The 16,627-nt window shown below is 42.6% G+C and overlaps 2 protein-coding genes across 6 annotated transcripts in view; one reads left to right on the top strand and one right to left on the bottom strand.

Moving 5' to 3' along the window:
* Window positions 1–202: 202 nt before the first annotated feature.
* The window catches only part of LOC26514230, an 88,817-nt gene continuing 72,392 nt past the window's right edge, over window positions 203–16,627 (bottom strand). For 2 of the 5 annotated variants that reach the window (XM_032452983.1, XM_044714191.1), the window contains 2 exons: window positions 15,163–15,280; window positions 1,545–2,527 (listed from right to left, as the gene is read on the bottom strand). In XM_032452983.1, coding sequence (XP_032308874.1) covers window positions 2,513–2,527; window positions 15,163–15,280 — 133 coding nt within the window. In that variant the 3' untranslated portion in view covers window positions 1,545–2,512. Of the gene's footprint in view, window positions 1,376–1,544; window positions 2,528–15,162; window positions 15,281–16,627 lie in introns of those variants that run through there. The other 3 variants (XM_032452986.2, XR_004310449.2, XR_006506911.1) reach the window with 3 other exon arrangements.
* On the top strand, window positions 2,579–3,513 carry LOC26514896. Its single transcript, XM_014911871.3, has 3 exons — window positions 2,579–2,838; window positions 2,895–3,076; window positions 3,134–3,513. The coding sequence occupies exons 1-3, from the start codon at window positions 2,647–2,649 to the stop codon at window positions 3,333–3,335; spliced, it is 576 nt and encodes a 191-aa protein (XP_014767357.1). The 5' UTR covers window positions 2,579–2,646; the 3' UTR covers window positions 3,336–3,513.

The raw sequence follows: 16,627 nt of genomic DNA, 5'->3' as shown, positions 1-16,627 counted from the left end.
CTCTTGCTTTGTGGGCAACTATCTCTTGCACTGCTTTGGCTCAAAATCGGTTTGGAAGCGGATTCAGTCACTTTGCTACAATGTGGGCTACTAGGCGGATGAGTGATATTTTGTAATTTTATGAAAAACTCAACAGAACCTTTTTATTTCGATTAAAAATATTGATTCAAATGAAAATAAAACAAAATATAAGCCATTTATTTAAATATCAATGTGTTTTTATTAATTTTAATTAACAAAATTAGCTTATTGTACTTAATGATAGATACAATTTATTCTATGAATCTTAAAATGTACATAATTCATTGGACATTAACTTTAGCCGAAGCAAAATTTATTTGGATTTAATTATCTGTTTGATGGCTCTCGCAACCCGAAACATCTGCCAATTTAATTGGCCTCTCACCTGGCCATCCATTCGGATAATTCTTTTATAATTAACTTTCGGTAAGTTTTACGGGGCTTGCCCAATTGGAATGGCTATGATGGCCAAATCCAGGGCGATAACAATTGAATAATTGATCAATCAGCGGAGTGGCCAAACGCAATCAATTTTTGGCACACTGGCTTGTTAAATCTTTTATGGTCAGCAGGGATAGGTGGCAGGGAAGGGGGTAGGACAGCGTTAACGACCAGTCGAGTGCTTTAAAATTAATTACTCATAAATTCCAAATTAAACATTTTGCCACACTTTGGTTTGTGTTTATGGGTCAGTAAGAATAAGTGGGGAACACTGAGAGAAACTGAAATTCGAAAAATCAAATAAGGTGTATGTTTCCTTAAAAGATTCTTAGTCATAAAGATACATTTTCTTGCCAAGTGTACATGATGTACTCACTCTTGGATACTCAGACGCTCACAGCGGGCTGTGATTTACTGCCTTTGGCCCGGGGTTATGGGCCATGGGATGTGGGGCTATAAGGTAGGGGCCCGTGGCAGGTGGGCCGCCCAACGACCGGAAAAATGTAAAACGCCCATTTTGATAATCAAAACAAATAATAAAACAACTTCACACGTTACTCTTCGCCACAACTACCACGAAAACAAAAAATAAAAACAAGAAAACAAAAACAATGAGTAAACGCTGGTGGTGCAAACGGGGCCCATTAAAAGATAATAATCGTAATAAACTAATAAAAATTGAAACTGGGTGAATGAGTGAGAAGCCGAGAGTAGGAGAAACAAAAAATAAATAAATAAAAGAAGCGTAATTTTGAGCAATAAAACACTATTTTGAGTTGAGCGCTCCTGGCCGTGAGCTGGGGTGGTGGAAACGGTGCGGAGTTGCGTGTGATCCTCGGGAGTGTTTAACAAAAAGCGGAACAAACCATAAAAGAAACAGCACAGTTTTAATCTCCCGTGCGACAGGTTGTATCTGAAATAAAATAGGCATAAAAAAAACGGGGGAACTGAGCAATGAAAACACTTGTAAAACCATAAACTCAAATGAGGGAAATGGTTAAAATAAAGTACATTTAAGGGCAACTTTTTGAAATAATAAGTAATATAGTTTGAAGATTTTCCCCCAAAAAACAAAGCATATTTTAGAAGTATTCCATTTATTTTAGTACATAATTTTACAATTTTTAATTACACATTTAATAAATTAGTACAAAGTTATATGTACATTAACCAATTAAGTATAAATCCTTAATCTTTATATCCTCAACTCTACACAGCTGATAGACAGACAATACAAGGCTAGTTATTGCACTCATGGCCCACTTGAAAATCCATTCACTTAATAACCAAACAGTCAGTTTTCCTTTCGTTGGTTCCCACAAATAGAGCTCACACCTCGGAGCCCCGGAGGGCTGGGAAGTGAAATAAACTATTGCAATTGCAATTCGGCTCTGAGTGCGGATCGTAAAACCAGCTAGAAGACAGGAGTAATTGCCCATAAAAAGACTGTAAAATATTTCGGCACGACGCCGGGCCAGAGAGTGAGTAATGAGTCCGGAATCAATTGTCACTCCGCCGTAAAATCAATGGCATTGAGTGAGACTCTGCACTCGCTTTGCACTCAAAGTGGCAAGGACGGCTCAGACACGGCGGTTGAAAATAAAAACACCCTGCACATCAAGTTCATTCCCTAATTTGATACACTTTTATAGCGTCAGTTTATGGCTTGTTTGGCCGGGCTTGTGGTTTCCCCCTTCCGGCCCTCGGACTGTCTGATGAATGAGTTTTTCGAGAGAGTGATTCCGTTGACGATTACTAAATGCCTTCTCACGCAATCATTTTTTAATCCCCCGATGCGGTCTGGTTTATGGGTCGGCCCGGAATCTGGGTCTCCGCACGACGTCGATCTCCAGTCACCTCCGAATTACTCAATAAAAATTATACGAGTGCAAACCTAATGTCCCTCTTCTTGTTTCCTTCGAGTTTATTGTGTTTTAATTATAAGGCTACACACTGTATTTCAGAAGCATTAAAAATATTACACATGCCGAGGACAACTTAGACTTGGTAAGGATTAAAAGTTTGGTTCTCCACTCACCGAGGACTGCCACTAGTAAAATGTAATCTGAAAGTGTAAGAGAAATGGAAATTGTTAGTCTTATTGTATCACGAAGTATGCTTTTCGGTAGTGACTTGTGTTAAGGTTGTCAGAGATTGAGCGTCTGGCTAGCAATTGGACTGATCATGAGAACTCAGCGCCTAAAAATGAAACAAAATGATTCTCCAAGGCTCTGGAGAAAAAGACACGAGGGTGAATTCCCAAATAGGGATAATGAGTTGAATCCACCAGACCCCGAAGTTGATATTCCCCAAGAATTGGAAGAACAGGCAAAAAATACATTGGAAACTATTTGGAGGGCGTGTGGTATTGTGGGTGTAAGTAGACCCCTATTCAAGTTATACCTTCTGATAAACAAGTACACTTCCCATAGATGAGTGTGGCTGTGACTATTGCAGGATATTCGAATGCGTCGTCAGGAGTATTTTATGGGGCCCTAATAGGCATCGTATCCTTCAATTTATTCTTGTTTTTTGGAAGTCGATACTTTCGGACATCCTTGGAAATTTTAATGGTTTTATTAGCAACCTTAGTATTTTGTGCTATTCCTCTTTGGTAAAAACGTACAATTTTAATATTTGGTTAATGATTAATGAAGTCTTTGATTATTAGCGTCTACATCTTCCAAACTATTGAGTCGGACGCCGAAGGATTCCATTTAAAGGTGACGATTCGAAAAGGCATGGGCTTTCTAGTAAGTGCGTGTTGCATTGGCCTCTTCATAACATCCTTTTGCGTTATGAATGATGATATGGAAAATGAAAGTACCAGTAGCGAGAATAGCGAAAAAAGTAGCGACTCAATGGGCGGATAAAAAAATCCCTCCTTACCAGCGACCCTAAATTGCGGTTTCCAAATTTAAAATATTAGCTAAAAACTTTCATAATTTTGAAATAATGTTATCGAAATCATACAAATCACAGATTCCTTTGGAATCTTTGATATTTTTATACACTCTCCTAAATTGGTACAAAATATCGGACTCAAATTAATTTAGGGCTTTTCCAATGTTTTCCTTGGCAGTGGGGGTGGATGAGAGGGAGAAGTGAAGTGAATGAAAGCCGTCATCCCAATCGCCATCGTTTCGTCATCGCAACGGGATGACGAGCGTGTTTTATAGGCCTCAACAAGACATTAAAACACACGCATACGCCCCGGCTGCCGAGAGGGGTGGTGGCTGGTGGCCATTATGATACCTGCAGCGGTGGTTTTTCAGTTTTTCCCCCAGCTGGAGCACCACCGGGAAATCGAGAAAGGGAGGAGAGCCAGAACGCGGGAGAAGAGAAGAGAAGAGAAGAGAAGCAGACATTGGGACTTAGATGGCTTTCGGTTTGAAGATGGGCGATGATGGGCTGGCAGCGAAAGGAGATTTCAATATCATAAAAAATCGTATTAAGAGAATCTCATATTGGGAATCGTAAAGTTTTTACGACCGTTTAATGGACTCTTGCAGTAAGCGTGAGTATTTACGCGCTGCTTAAAAGCGGTAAAATATGGCCAAGTGGTGTTGTGGGACAACAAAAACGCAAGCGCACGCACCGCAAAGATACAGATAAGAAAATGCGAATGCAGATGCTGCGGATGGAAAACTTCAATTAGAGGCAACAAAAAAATATCTACCGGATGCGTTGACGGGTTGAGCTTGTTATATTTGCACCAGAAATGTTTTTTGGACTGATTTCAAATATTATGGGCGGCACTCCATTACGCCATCTGCCAGCCATTATCCGAAACTGCATACAAACCAGTTACCAGGAAGAAGCAGTTCAAGCAGTGCGAACTGCTTTCCGCTCTAAATGTCCTGGCTAAGACTCATCGTCAGGGGGTGGGTGCGAAAAATGTGATGTCCTGATGGAAATTAATAGATCTCGGGAGAAAGAGAGGGCCAAGAGTTTTCGCAACACAACAGAGATGGCCAATAACGATCTCTAATGCCAATAACAGGGCGTGGTCTAGGCATTACGTCATTGCTTCCGGTTCAGGGATAAGCGGAGGTCCTTTAGGCCTGCCTACCATTAACCGGCAAAGGTCAAGAAATGGGTGTGTCCGAGTAGGAGCCGATTTATGGTTGCTAATCTCTTTCAACTTGATTGAATTTTCAGTTTTTAACTTTCCTTAGAGAGTGGCTTGAACGAAACGGAAAAAAGGCAGTGTTTGAGCCATATTTTATTGCTAAAAAAGTTAATAAAAAATAGTATCTCGAAAGTGCTCTGAAAAAATATAAAATAATCACGAAAAGAACACGCATTCCATCATGAAAATGAATGTCATTTTTTGAGAAAATCTCAATAAACTTCGTAGAATGCATTCAACTCCTGGAAATCAAAGTAGAATTACCAGTAAATTAGCTACTTGATGGCTTCCACACTTTGATGGATGTCTGAGTTAGTTTGATGGCTAGGATGGTCTACCACGATGTTGATGGGCAGGTGATCGATGCAGGAAAACAGCACTTGGAGAAGTCTCAAGTCCGATTAGGAACAACCATTATATTTATCATTATTTCCCGTATTCAAACGCAGACAGTGCAATCGATTCGATGAAAATATCTTGGCCCACGTCACCCTCTTAACTTGACTAAGCTAACTGGGCTCATTGGCCGCCATTCGTAGGTGCAGTCACGTAGGGCGATCTATGGCCTATGAGCCCTAACAAATGTTGGAAGTCTGGTGACAACGACCCCACGACTTAATTAGACTCGGCCATCCATCAGCTCGAGGGGGCGAGAGTTATGTGACTGGTGGAAAGGATTTCCTACGATTTCCACCACACGGATAAATCATCTGCCCAATCCAACCTATGCAGAGTAAGAAAATGTATGTGTCTTTTAAGTGCCATTTCGAAAAAATATTCCAGCTGACTGCCAGAGTACTGTATTCTACATATTTTGTATCGAACTTAGTATATAATATTTTTCTCTGTGCAGACAAGTCCCTCCGGCCGGGCGAATAAATCAAAAAGTTCGAGCACTGCCGCTCGTAAAACGGATTCCGCCGAATGTTTGTTAATTATGGTTTTGCGTAACTTTCGCACTGGCCGGTCCCGGGTCAGAACCACTCGTGAGTTATTTGTATTTGGGCTCGTTAAAGTGTCCAGCGAAATGAAGTGCTGGCCAATGAGTTTCTTCTCAAATGCGGCGGCACGATCGTCGAGTATCTCAGCCCATTCCCCAATATATCGCCCAGGGGCATCTTCGGGAAAAGGCACGTTTTCAAACGCAATTTGCAACAATTTAAAGATTTTTTGCGCCAGCTCCGATGGCCGATAGTCGAATCGCCAGAGAGATTGCTTAAGTTCGTGATGAGCTCCTAAAAAAAGGGGGGTGCTTCGTAAAAGGGTGGTGGCGCTAAGTGGAGAGGGAAAATTGAGAAGTCTAGAGCCCCAAGCGCCGCATCTGGTTGCGAAATGCGAGTGCTTCTTGGAGTTCAGCTGGCGTCTACGAGGGAACTGGAATGTTCGAGTGGTAATCTACGGGATTAAAATGGAAATAGGCAAGTGATTAAGTATGCAATGGAAGCCATTAATTATTAAGTTTGGAATTCAAAGACTTGCCGTTCCAAGAACTTGAAGCCTTGGCGAAATAATGGTATTTGTTCATGGGTTTCATATGTAGCAAGTACTTATGCTTTGTTTCCAATATAAAATTAGATATATTTACAAGCGAATAGAACCGGAATATATTTAACTTGGCAATAAAACTGAAGGAAACTCGAGACATTTCAATTATTCTAATTATAATAGTTGTAAAGTGCCTCTGTAAAACATTCAATAAAACAAGCTCCATTACAATTTAATTAATTAACATTAATTGAACGCATAAACAAAGTAAGTTTGACATTCAGGGTGAATGGAGGACCTTGCCGCTAATTGCGATGTCAGATCCATTTGCATGTTTCCGTTTGGCAGCAAATTGATTCCCAATCGATTTGCCCAAGTGGGCATGCATAATGGGGGGACAGTCGCTTTTCTATTTTCCATTTATAATGTCCCTCTGGCCCAAGCTCGCTCAGGTGACATTTGGCTCCGCAATGAGCCCCCGAAGAGCCGCCGACAGATTCACACGAGCTGAGAATGGTTTCTTTGGGGTTTTGGGAAACCGGATCAACCACTTCTCGGCGGCGGTGCAATGGCGGAGGCAAATGGCCGTGATAAGAGCACCGCCTCTGCACCGCCATCGTTTGCTTTTGGATTGTCTCGAAGACCTTCGGTATTCCGAAATAGATTCAGCTGAGCCCTGGCAGGGCAAATTCCTTTTCATCCCCCTCCCTGCCTGCGCACATCTTGCTTTCTCTCCCTGCGCATTTCTCCAGGGCCAAGTTCTTTTGTCTGACTCAGGGTCCAAAACTAAAAACCAAAAACCAAAACCCGAAACGGGTTCATTTTTTACACAGAAAAAACAGGAACAGGTTTTCTTTGGATTTCAGTTTTATTCCCCATTTTAAGGTTTGGGCCAAGATATTCTATAAATTAGTGCAGTAAGAATCTTTGTTTGTTTTTAACAATTTTTAAATTCCTCTTTGAACTACTCTGTGTTTTTCTCAGTGCAGTCAATGCCCGGCCAGAAACATTCGGTCATCGAGGAGGTCGAACTCTTGCCTGTCCTAATGCGTTGTTTTCGTCATTCAAACTACGGGTCATAGTCATCCGATTATCGATTGACCGACTTATTGACCAACTGGGCAGGATTTTCAAGAAATTCAATTGGAGAATTGATTTCTGATAGTTGTCATAAATTGTCGGGAGATTAAACATGGAGTATTTCGTTTAAGGCATCCCACACAGTAACTAACAAAGATAAATTCCATAAAAGCCATGGCCAATAATCCCCTGGGAAACAAGGAGTTGGATCCCTGGACCCCTAATATCCCCTCGCCGACTGGCGAATTTACGTGACGCTGACACTTGCTATCTGGAGCCATAAACTCGTGGGCCTTATCATTGTCGGCGGTCATTAAAAGGGAGTTTTACTGTACGACTTGGTCGCAACTTTAAAGCGGACGCACAACAATTATGCGCACAGCCGGACATGTTGGTCGCCACCCTTCTACACTTGGGGAAAAATCTACATAATACTTTTTAAATAATAAATGAGAATGTATCATCTTGATGAAAAGATTTCTTAATTCGCGCTTTCCACATGCTTTTTTTATCTATTCGAATTTAGTGACAAATAAATCATATTCTTTGAGTGCCTTTGCCTCCATCATTGGCCAATGTCCGCCAGGCGGAGCTGGAAATTTATGAGAGCCCCAGACCGGCTAAAGTCGGACGAAGTCTGGCTCCCAGCGCAATTATGCGGCGGATTAGCTCGCGAAAAAAAAAATACAAAATAAATTGGTCAGCCCTCGCGGCGAACAAAGTCTGCCACTGGGCAATGGAACTGCCACTGCCACATCGCGTGCCACACATCGAGACGTGATTACGCCCCGCCAATTCAGTTGGCCACATTATGCATATGCATGCGACGGCCCAGGTGCGCATCTCTTAACTCACCTAAACGGCCATTCAGCATACTTTACAGGTGCTTGGCGGGCCAATTGAGACGTCTCACACAGGCGGCGAGGAGCTTTCAAGAGTCGCAGACATGCCAAAAATATGGTCCACAAACTACTTGGCTTAAAGCTAAAGAAAAGACTTTAATGTAATATGGATAATATGGTGAAGAAATGGGCTATTGGGAAGTCTTGGAAAGCAGAGTACATTGATCGCTGACAGCGATCTGCATTAAAAGAGAAGAGCAAGTTTTTTTTTATATTTTTCGACAACTTTTCTAAGGGGTTCCTGTCAAAAATTTGGAAAGTGCAAGGGAAGGACAATATAGCTCCCAGCGAAGTCCATATCTTTGCCAATTCTTATCCTATTCTTCAGCGAAGTACCTCAAATGATTTGTAGAGCGATTCTCCATCGATTTAAATCAAAATCTAGAAAAAAAATATTTTAAAAATTTTTTATGGAATTTTCTGGAGAGTCCCCTTCGAAATGAGGAAAATGCATGGAAAGAACAATATAGCCCCCAGCGATGCCCATATCTGTGCCAAATCTCATTCGATTATTGAACGGAATACCTTAAATGATTTGTAGATCAATTCTCTATCGACGAGGAGTACCTCAAAAGATTTTTTTCTTTGTAAATCTCTTTTTGAATATCTGAGCAAAGCTTAGATGGAGTTCTTTATACTTTTTTCCGGGGAGCATCCTTAAAATCATTTTGTCAATTTAAAAATTGTTCGCATCTTGGCTTCTGCGCCTTGGAACGGTGTCCTTTGCCCGGAATTGCGTGTCTACACTCTCGGTTTCCGGTTATTCTCGACCCATAAATCACAATCAAAAGAAGCAGAACCGTCGCGAGTACAACCACGAAATGTGTGTTGAACTGAACGCCCTTCTGCTCCGAGGGAGTGAAGAATAGTAATCCAGATGGACTTCCGCGTCCTTTTTCCTTCGACTGAAGGGTTAAACTGTCCAATTGCGAAAAGGGCCGTAAAATGCCGGATTTTCTGCTCGGGAACCCCTCGAGGAGTGACAATAAAATGGCAAACAAAAGTCGCAGGGTGACCAGTTCTCGAAACCCCTTGCCCAGGATATGGTAAAAATATGGAAGCAGCCGAGGCAGAATGTCACACCATGTTGTCGCGTTTTACGACCGCCGCTAACCTTTTGTTTACGGACTTTATGGCCGCCAGACCTCCTTCTTGAATTTTTTTTAACCGACCTCTGTCCGCCATTTAACCGCTTCACTTTCGTTGACAAACCAACTCGAAAAAAAATGAGAAAAACCAGCCAGAAGAAGATTCAAAGCATTCTCCGGCAGACTTGACAGTTTTTTAAATTTATCGATGCGGGCTGAGAACTGTACCCGTTTACCTTGACTTCACATTTTAACCAGTTGCATCTTTTTTGGCAAACGATTATTAATAGTATACACCTTCAAGGACATTGGCTGGAGTAAAAAACTGCATCCGGAGAAAGGATATTCCAAAGAAAGGCTAACAGGTAGGCCGCGGGGCAGCTGTCCTTAAAAAACACAGGCGGGCTAATTGCCCAGCCCAAGGTCTTTGGAAAGCGGCAGGACCTGCAATGTCTAAATAGTATCCGTGCAAATTGCATAACCCTTAATGACAGGGTTACTGGCGAATGTCCTTCAACAGGAATTAGATGCGATGTGGGAGTTTCAGGGAAGATTCAAACCTAAGGTGTATAAACAATCAAAATTAAAACCAATTACTTGTCTAACAGCCTTAATGGCATTCACTCCCCTTTAAATTCATCCATTAAAATTGTCGAAGAAATTTAAAATTAATATTGCTTATTTGATTCGAATAAAAAAGCCATTATGATTTTATAAGAACCGAAATAACTTGTTCGCCGTAGCCAACTGGCCAATTAACTCCAATCAAAATGGAAACAACCGTAAAAATACAAATAATAACGAACGTAAATTCGTTATTGGGCAATTCTACGGATCGTCACAGCTGAAGACGATTGGGGATCAGATTCGGAAATCAGAATTCAGAATATTATATCGGCCGGATCGTTGACAACGCTTCACTGTCCGCCAAATCATTCATAATTCATTTTGTATGCCGCATAAATGTTTTTACTATCAATAAAAACGCAATCAAATTAACATTAAACTTATTTCGCCGAGGTGGTGGCTCCTCGCCGGGATCGAAAAAGCACGTAATTATTTTAAAATATTCCGCCATTCCGTTAGGTTATCGCCACATTCTTCCACATGGCCGGGGTCTCACTCATCTGCCATGATTTTCTGTTTTCATCGTTTGTGGTGTCACAGAAGTCAAAGAATTCGACACTTAAATATAGAAATTGGCGGCGATCTGTGTGGGGGCGCCTTCACATTTCTTTCTCCTTTTCCTCATTTTTAGAGACTTTTGGGGCTTTCGCATTCTTATTAATTTAAATCGCAAATGTGTCGTCGGCATGGAGCTTGTTGACATTTTATTTACAATGGCAGAAGTGGGCCATAAAATTTAATGAACGGCTTATGTAAATGGCCAGTAATTGCGGACGGACATTTGGTGAGAAAAGCACGGCAAAACGAGCGTTTCTGCCATTTTCCATTCGCTGTTCGCCATTTGTCCGGACCCTGGAAATGTGTTTTCCTAATTAGTTATTCCGAAAGGAGCCATTTCCATTTCTATGCCAGTCACATGCCCCATCCGAAGGGGTGATGATCTAGAATCTTAATTATTTATAGAAGTGCCGCCATAAATAAGGCGAGAACAATGGGGGACTATGGAGTTAGTTTTCCTCTCCATTATTGATTTTCTATCGGAGGGAATTTTAATTTTAATCAGTCGAGGAACTTTGAAAGCCTTGGGAAATACCATTTATCCTGCTTGAAGCCATCTTCTTTCCACTCACATTTCTGGGATTCCTGGAGGCATAGCCAGTCCAATTATAATCGAATCGAGAAGTACATCTGCAGGTGATTAGGCTGAGCATTCAGCGTTCTTCCATTACCATAACCGCAATGGCCTGGCCAACACCGCGGACGAGTTGCCTTCATGGGCAAGTGCATATGGCATTGGCAGTGTGCTGTAACCGGGCTGGAGGATTGGGGGAGTTGGGGGAACGTATGTGTACACCTCCACTTGAGCCAGTTGCTCATTACACTCGACTGGATAATTACGAGCATTTCAATAAACAGGCACAAGAGTCGTGTGCTCGAACTTGGCTCGAGCTCTGCATTATGAACTGTTTCCGAACTGCGCGCACATAATACCATATTTCAAATTTCAATTAAGTCCAAGTGCTGAGAGAGCAGCTCCCTCCCCGGTCCCGGACTCACGGGCGTCCCCTCCGGAAGAAAAGTCAGCCAATTGCAGCTCTCGGGGCCTCTCGGTCTGATGATCTTTTCAATTTCCTATTTGACTTTTGACTTTTCGAAATATAAACATTTTGTTTTATGGCTTTCAATCGATTTCCCCATTTTCCCACTGCAAGGCCTAAAAGGGACTCAAGTGCAGTGCCACTTTTCCTGGTGCCTTGCCAAATTTCTCCATTCCCGCCCAGGTCCTCCTTTCCAGTCTAGAGTCTCTTGGAATCTGGGAGTTTTAATTAAAAACTAGTTTCTTCTCTTTGAATTTGAAACGAGATTGGCCCGATGCCGGGGAATCGAACTTTTTTCTTTTTAATAAACCATAAAAATGTTTCTAAAGTGTCACACTCAAAATTTGGGCTGTCACATAAATTTGGATGCCTTAAAACAAATTCCAGCGATTAAAATCTCGAAAATGGACAACATTGACCACCTTGGGCAGCATTAGAGGCCCGATTGAAAACCCGAAATTGAAATCGAGCCTCGAGGCAGGGGCCTAGAGAGGCCCCAGAGACTGAGTGGTTTGGGTGCGTATCTGTCGGATACAGATACGGCCAGATACAGCTTACATTAGGCAGCTCGGGCACTTGGGAGCTGGGCGATATGGAGAGCAAAATCCATTTTAGAATAACAAACTGAAAAGCGCGGTGGCCCTTTTGCGACACAGAGAAAACAAAGAAAGCGCTGTTCAAATTTACATTCCCGTCCGAAAGAGTTTCTGGCCTGGATTGGGGGTTACTCCAAATACCTCCCTGTTGACTTAGGCGGATCCCGATGGCAGCTCAAACAATATTTTGCATATTCCATCGATTTTTCGACTCCGAAAACGAGTGCGCATAATGAGCCAGAGACAAGGACAGAGACGGCGCACGAGAGTTTTCTGGGTGTGTCTCCGGCTGAAAAAAAAATACATAATATAGGAGGAGGATACAGGGCCATTTGGAGAGAGGAAGTTTGTCGCCAAAGAGGATTATTTAGTATCGATTCCACATCATATCCATGTCCCCGCCGCCGTTTGAAAGCGATTTTCTAGCGAATCTAAGTCTCTGGCCCATAAATCTCGCTAATTTATGTGGGATGCGTGCGAAATGCCAACAAACTAACTCGCCCACGCTGGCTCAAAGCCACTGAGCCACTCTGCACCACTTCACCCTGCACCACAATGGCAACAGCAACAACCACATGCCGCAGTACGACTGTCACGCGAGTGACTGTTCTGCATATCAAAATCGAAGCTCGAGAGTATCACAATGCACTGAGGAATAAAAGGGGGGAGTTTTTAAAACATAAGCTTTAGGCGAACTATTTGATACCCGGTACTCATAGGGAATAAAATGCACAACCCTTTAGACTATTTATTATTTTGTTATATTTTAAATAATGAATAATTTTTATTTGTGTAAAAAATGCATGTCCAAGCCCAAGTCAAAGACCCACTCTTCCTCAAAATTCGCCAAACCCTGGCCACAGTTCCTCCTCCAGATAGCCTGACTCTTGTCGGGCTGACATCGGTCGATTTATTTAACTGTCCATTTCTGTCGCACTTCGACTAACGATTTTCTAGTCAAGTCGATGTTCGGTGTTCGACGCAAATTTATTTGACTTGCCCGACATTCCAGCGATCATCAGCTGGGTGGGGACAATTTATGCAAATGCCCGGCATATTGATATTGTTATGCTTTTGTAATGGAAATGCCTGCAATTACCACTTGAAGCTCCATTGTGCACTGGCGCTGTGAAGGGCAATTAACGCAAATTAGTTCGCTGCGCTAGTGGAGGAGAACTAAACAAGACACCCAAGGGAATATAAGTATATATTCCTCAAGTGTTTTAATTAAGTTAAAGTATATTTAAGGGCCATCTTAGTGGAATGAGATCAAGGATAGTTTACAAGATACCTGGTATTAAGCTCTCTCGAAATAAATAACTCAAAAATCATAATTTCCATTGTTTTTCATCATTAAGAACCATTATCGTTACTCTGTTCGCCAGTGAATAATATTATTGTAATTGCGGAGCGTAATGAGCTCATATGCGGGTGCAAATGTCATTGATTACTTATAATGAGCTATTATTATTTATATAGATGGCTGCTTTTGTATTCCACATCCAGCAGAGATAGACCTGGGGCCGACTACGACCGCCGACTGGCCACAAATGAAATAAAGTCATAAAATTATTTAAATCTGTATTTAAGTGACAATAAAGCACATTATGTACACTTAATGATAAGCGTCCATTGCAGGTTACGATTTGTGGCCGCGATTTTCAGTGACTTTCAGTCCGACAGTCTATATACTTTAATCGGGATCTGGATTTAGCCAGAGCATTGTTAAAGCCCCTGATAAAGAACAAAATGGATTGGATTTGGGTGGCTCGTGATTGTCACCTGACAGTCGAAATTGTTAACGGCGGAGAATGCTTTTAGTTCATAATTATAAACATTTGTAATTTATTTAATCAACTGAGTGTAATTCGATCAGATTACAAGCTTTTAGGGGGCTTTCAGAGCATCATTTGTATAATACAGGTGCGGTTAATAAATGGACTTAATCAGCGGAGAGTAGGGGTACTCACAAAATATTTGTTTTAATTTTAAAATATTTTAGGAGGCACAATTATATCTTCATCTTTGTTGGAATAAGTTTGGAGGAGTACAAGTCAAGAAAAAATATTCTCCTAAGCTCAAAGTGCATCGCCCTAATCCCACTTCTGTGCGTCTTGAGATCCGCCATAAAAATGCGTGATTACGAGAATTTAATGCAATATATTAATTACCTCGCCATCGCACAACCATTCCGCGTCTAAATTGGAATCTGAATCCGAATCCGATGGCAAATCCAATGACGAAGTCACCGCCTCCTGGACCGCCCCCCGCTGCCCGGGCAATTGAGCAGATTAAAAACTGGAATAACGTCTTTGTCAGTCTCTTTGGGCTCGGATGTGGATTCTGATGGCTGGATATTCGAGTGAAGGCTCTCCGCCAATGACGGGCCTGAACTTGCCAACTTTTGGCGGCAAGGTGTACGGGGGGCAGGTGAGAACCGAGCCGGGGCAGGCCGGGGAGACAAGGGTCGAGACGACACATTCGTTAGCCAATTTACGAGCGACTAATGGCAATAACGAATACACTTTATGGCCTCATCCACAATCGAATCGTAACGAAAACTGCACAAATCGTGCAATTTCTGTTCGCCAGTGCACTGGTCACTGCCGATCATATTTATAAGGTCATTTGAGGTGCCATCCAGCAAGTGGCGACCAAAAATTGGAGCCACATAATATCGAATAGCAGTTGCCAAATTAAATCATAAAATCGCGACCAACAAAAGCGAAAACAAAGCCATGCCTCATAAACTTTTATTCACATTTTTGTGAACCATTCCCCATTTAATGATCGCCGAAGCTGAGTTTAAAAACCAAACTTTGGGCACTCGTCCCTCATGGCATGGTTTTTGTTTGTGGGTGAAATGGAAAGCCGTCGGTTCGAGCTTATGGCCATGTTAATGTCTTTTTAAAGCGATTATGCGAGAAATTTAATGGATGTCCGAGAAAAATGATGATCGATTCATGCGCCAGAGCCGCATGTTGGGATTAAATCATTATGCAATTAGGTTTCCTGCCAGATTCCAGCTTAGACAAAAGACTTTTACGACTCCGGTGGCTTGGCGCGCCCATAAACCGAATTTATTTAAAATGCTGCCTGATTTATGCGCCTTTGATTTAATCTCCCGCCCAGCTCAGATTCATATTAATATTAGCGGCAATAAAAGGCGAATATTTAAATTCGTATACCTACCCTTTTGTAGTGGTCGGAGGGGCTGGGGCAGCTCGACTGGCTCCGCGGGGAGGTGTAGTTTTTATAGGCGTAATCCACAAATGTTATAAAAACACACCACACACGCGAAGACACAGACCTGAAACGAGAGGAGAGGGCCGAGGCTCTATTTAGTTTGTTTTCGAATAAAAATAATTGGTTTTCAGAATTTGGCAGAAATGTTTTAAAATTAATTGGAGCATCCGAAATCGAGCGGAAATATAAAAATATTTAAATGAGCTATCAACTGTGACGTGAAAATAAAATTTAATTTATTTGAATTCCTAAACAAATACCATACATATTGAAGACTAAATATTTATTGTATATTTTCTATATATATATTACGAATGAATTCTCAAAAAGGGTATAAATTTTACAATCTCTAAGCTTTAATAACTTCGTTCCGCTTTAGAAAAGTTTCCTTGAAATAATTCCAAAATTTGTGCTTTCAAATGAAATTTTCATATTTTCCGGCTCAAAGCGAGCCCCATTTGGTGGCAACTAATTGAACCCAATTTAGCCAAGCCAGCTGCCGTTTGGCAGGTCGTCAGGTGTGCAAAACGACAATTCCCGGGTTAAAATTGGGTTTCTTTCTCTCGGCAAAATTCCACTTAAATAACAAAGAGCTTCAAGTTGAGTTTTGGAAAATCAATTCCGTCCGAGTGGGCTGGCGTTTCCTCCGGGAGCCGTGACGAGTTTTCACTCGAGGCATTTTCGCTCAAAAGCCAAACGAGTTCTCCCCGGCGACCGCTTGGCGTTTTTTCTTGTTTTTCCTTTCTCCGGAGCTCTGCAGCTCCAAGATTCCATCACACATCCCGCGAAAGTCTCCAACGCCGGACCGCTGCTGCGCTGCAGTTGCCGTCGTCGCCGTCGCCGCTGTCGCAGTTGCTGCTGACGCCTGCGCTGCGCTGCTTCAGCAACCGCTGCCTACATTGCCTTCTCGCTCCCACCAAAATGGCCGCCATTTTGGCCCCACCTAGTCGCCTCTCGCTCGCTCCAGCGGCCAGTAGTGCTGGGTGCGAGCAGAGCGGACAGTGCCTGGGGCCATGTGCGCAACAGGGTGCACACTAGTCACTAGTGCCACGCCCACGCCCACGCGCCCCCCAAACGCGCGGTCGGGCCGCTGCTGGCGAAATCGCCGACAGTCGGAGGACGGCGGCGGTGGTCCGCTCGCACCGCCTTATCGCCTATCAGCCGTGTTTGCCGTCGCGATTGCTGATGTTGCTGCGGGGCCTGATGTTGCTGTCGTACCGCCTGAGGTTGCCGGTGTAACCGTTGTAACTGATGTTGCTGCCGCAGTATCTGAAGTGGCTGCTGCTACAGTATCTGTTATCAATTGCAATGGTCGGGGACGCTTTGGCGGTGCACTTAACTCGTCGCCTGGCCATTTCCAGTTGATTGGCTGCACTTTTGCAAGATTTTCGATATCCCCGAACAACGAAGG

Source organism: Drosophila ananassae, chromosome 2L, assembly GCF_017639315.1.
Source record: "Drosophila ananassae strain 14024-0371.13 chromosome 2L, ASM1763931v2, whole genome shotgun sequence".
NCBI classification, from domain to species: Eukaryota; Metazoa; Arthropoda; class Insecta; order Diptera; family Drosophilidae; genus Drosophila; species Drosophila ananassae.
The sequence above is the reverse complement of the archived record's forward strand: the minus strand, read 5'-3'. Positions and strand labels throughout refer to the sequence as shown.

Excerpts from the sequence above, each read along its gene's own strand:
- LOC26514896 (XM_014911871.3), top strand. The coding sequence starts at position 2,647 with ATGAGAACTCAGCGCCTAAAAATGAAACAAAATGATTCTCCAAGGCTC. Across the intron at positions 2,839-2,894 it reads GGGCGTGTGGTATTGTGGGT|ATGAGTGTGGCTGTGACTAT; the intron begins GTAAGTAGACCC and ends CACTTCCCATAG. Across the intron at positions 3,077-3,133 it reads TTTTGTGCTATTCCTCTTTG|CGTCTACATCTTCCAAACTA; the intron begins GTAAAAACGTAC and ends TTTGATTATTAG.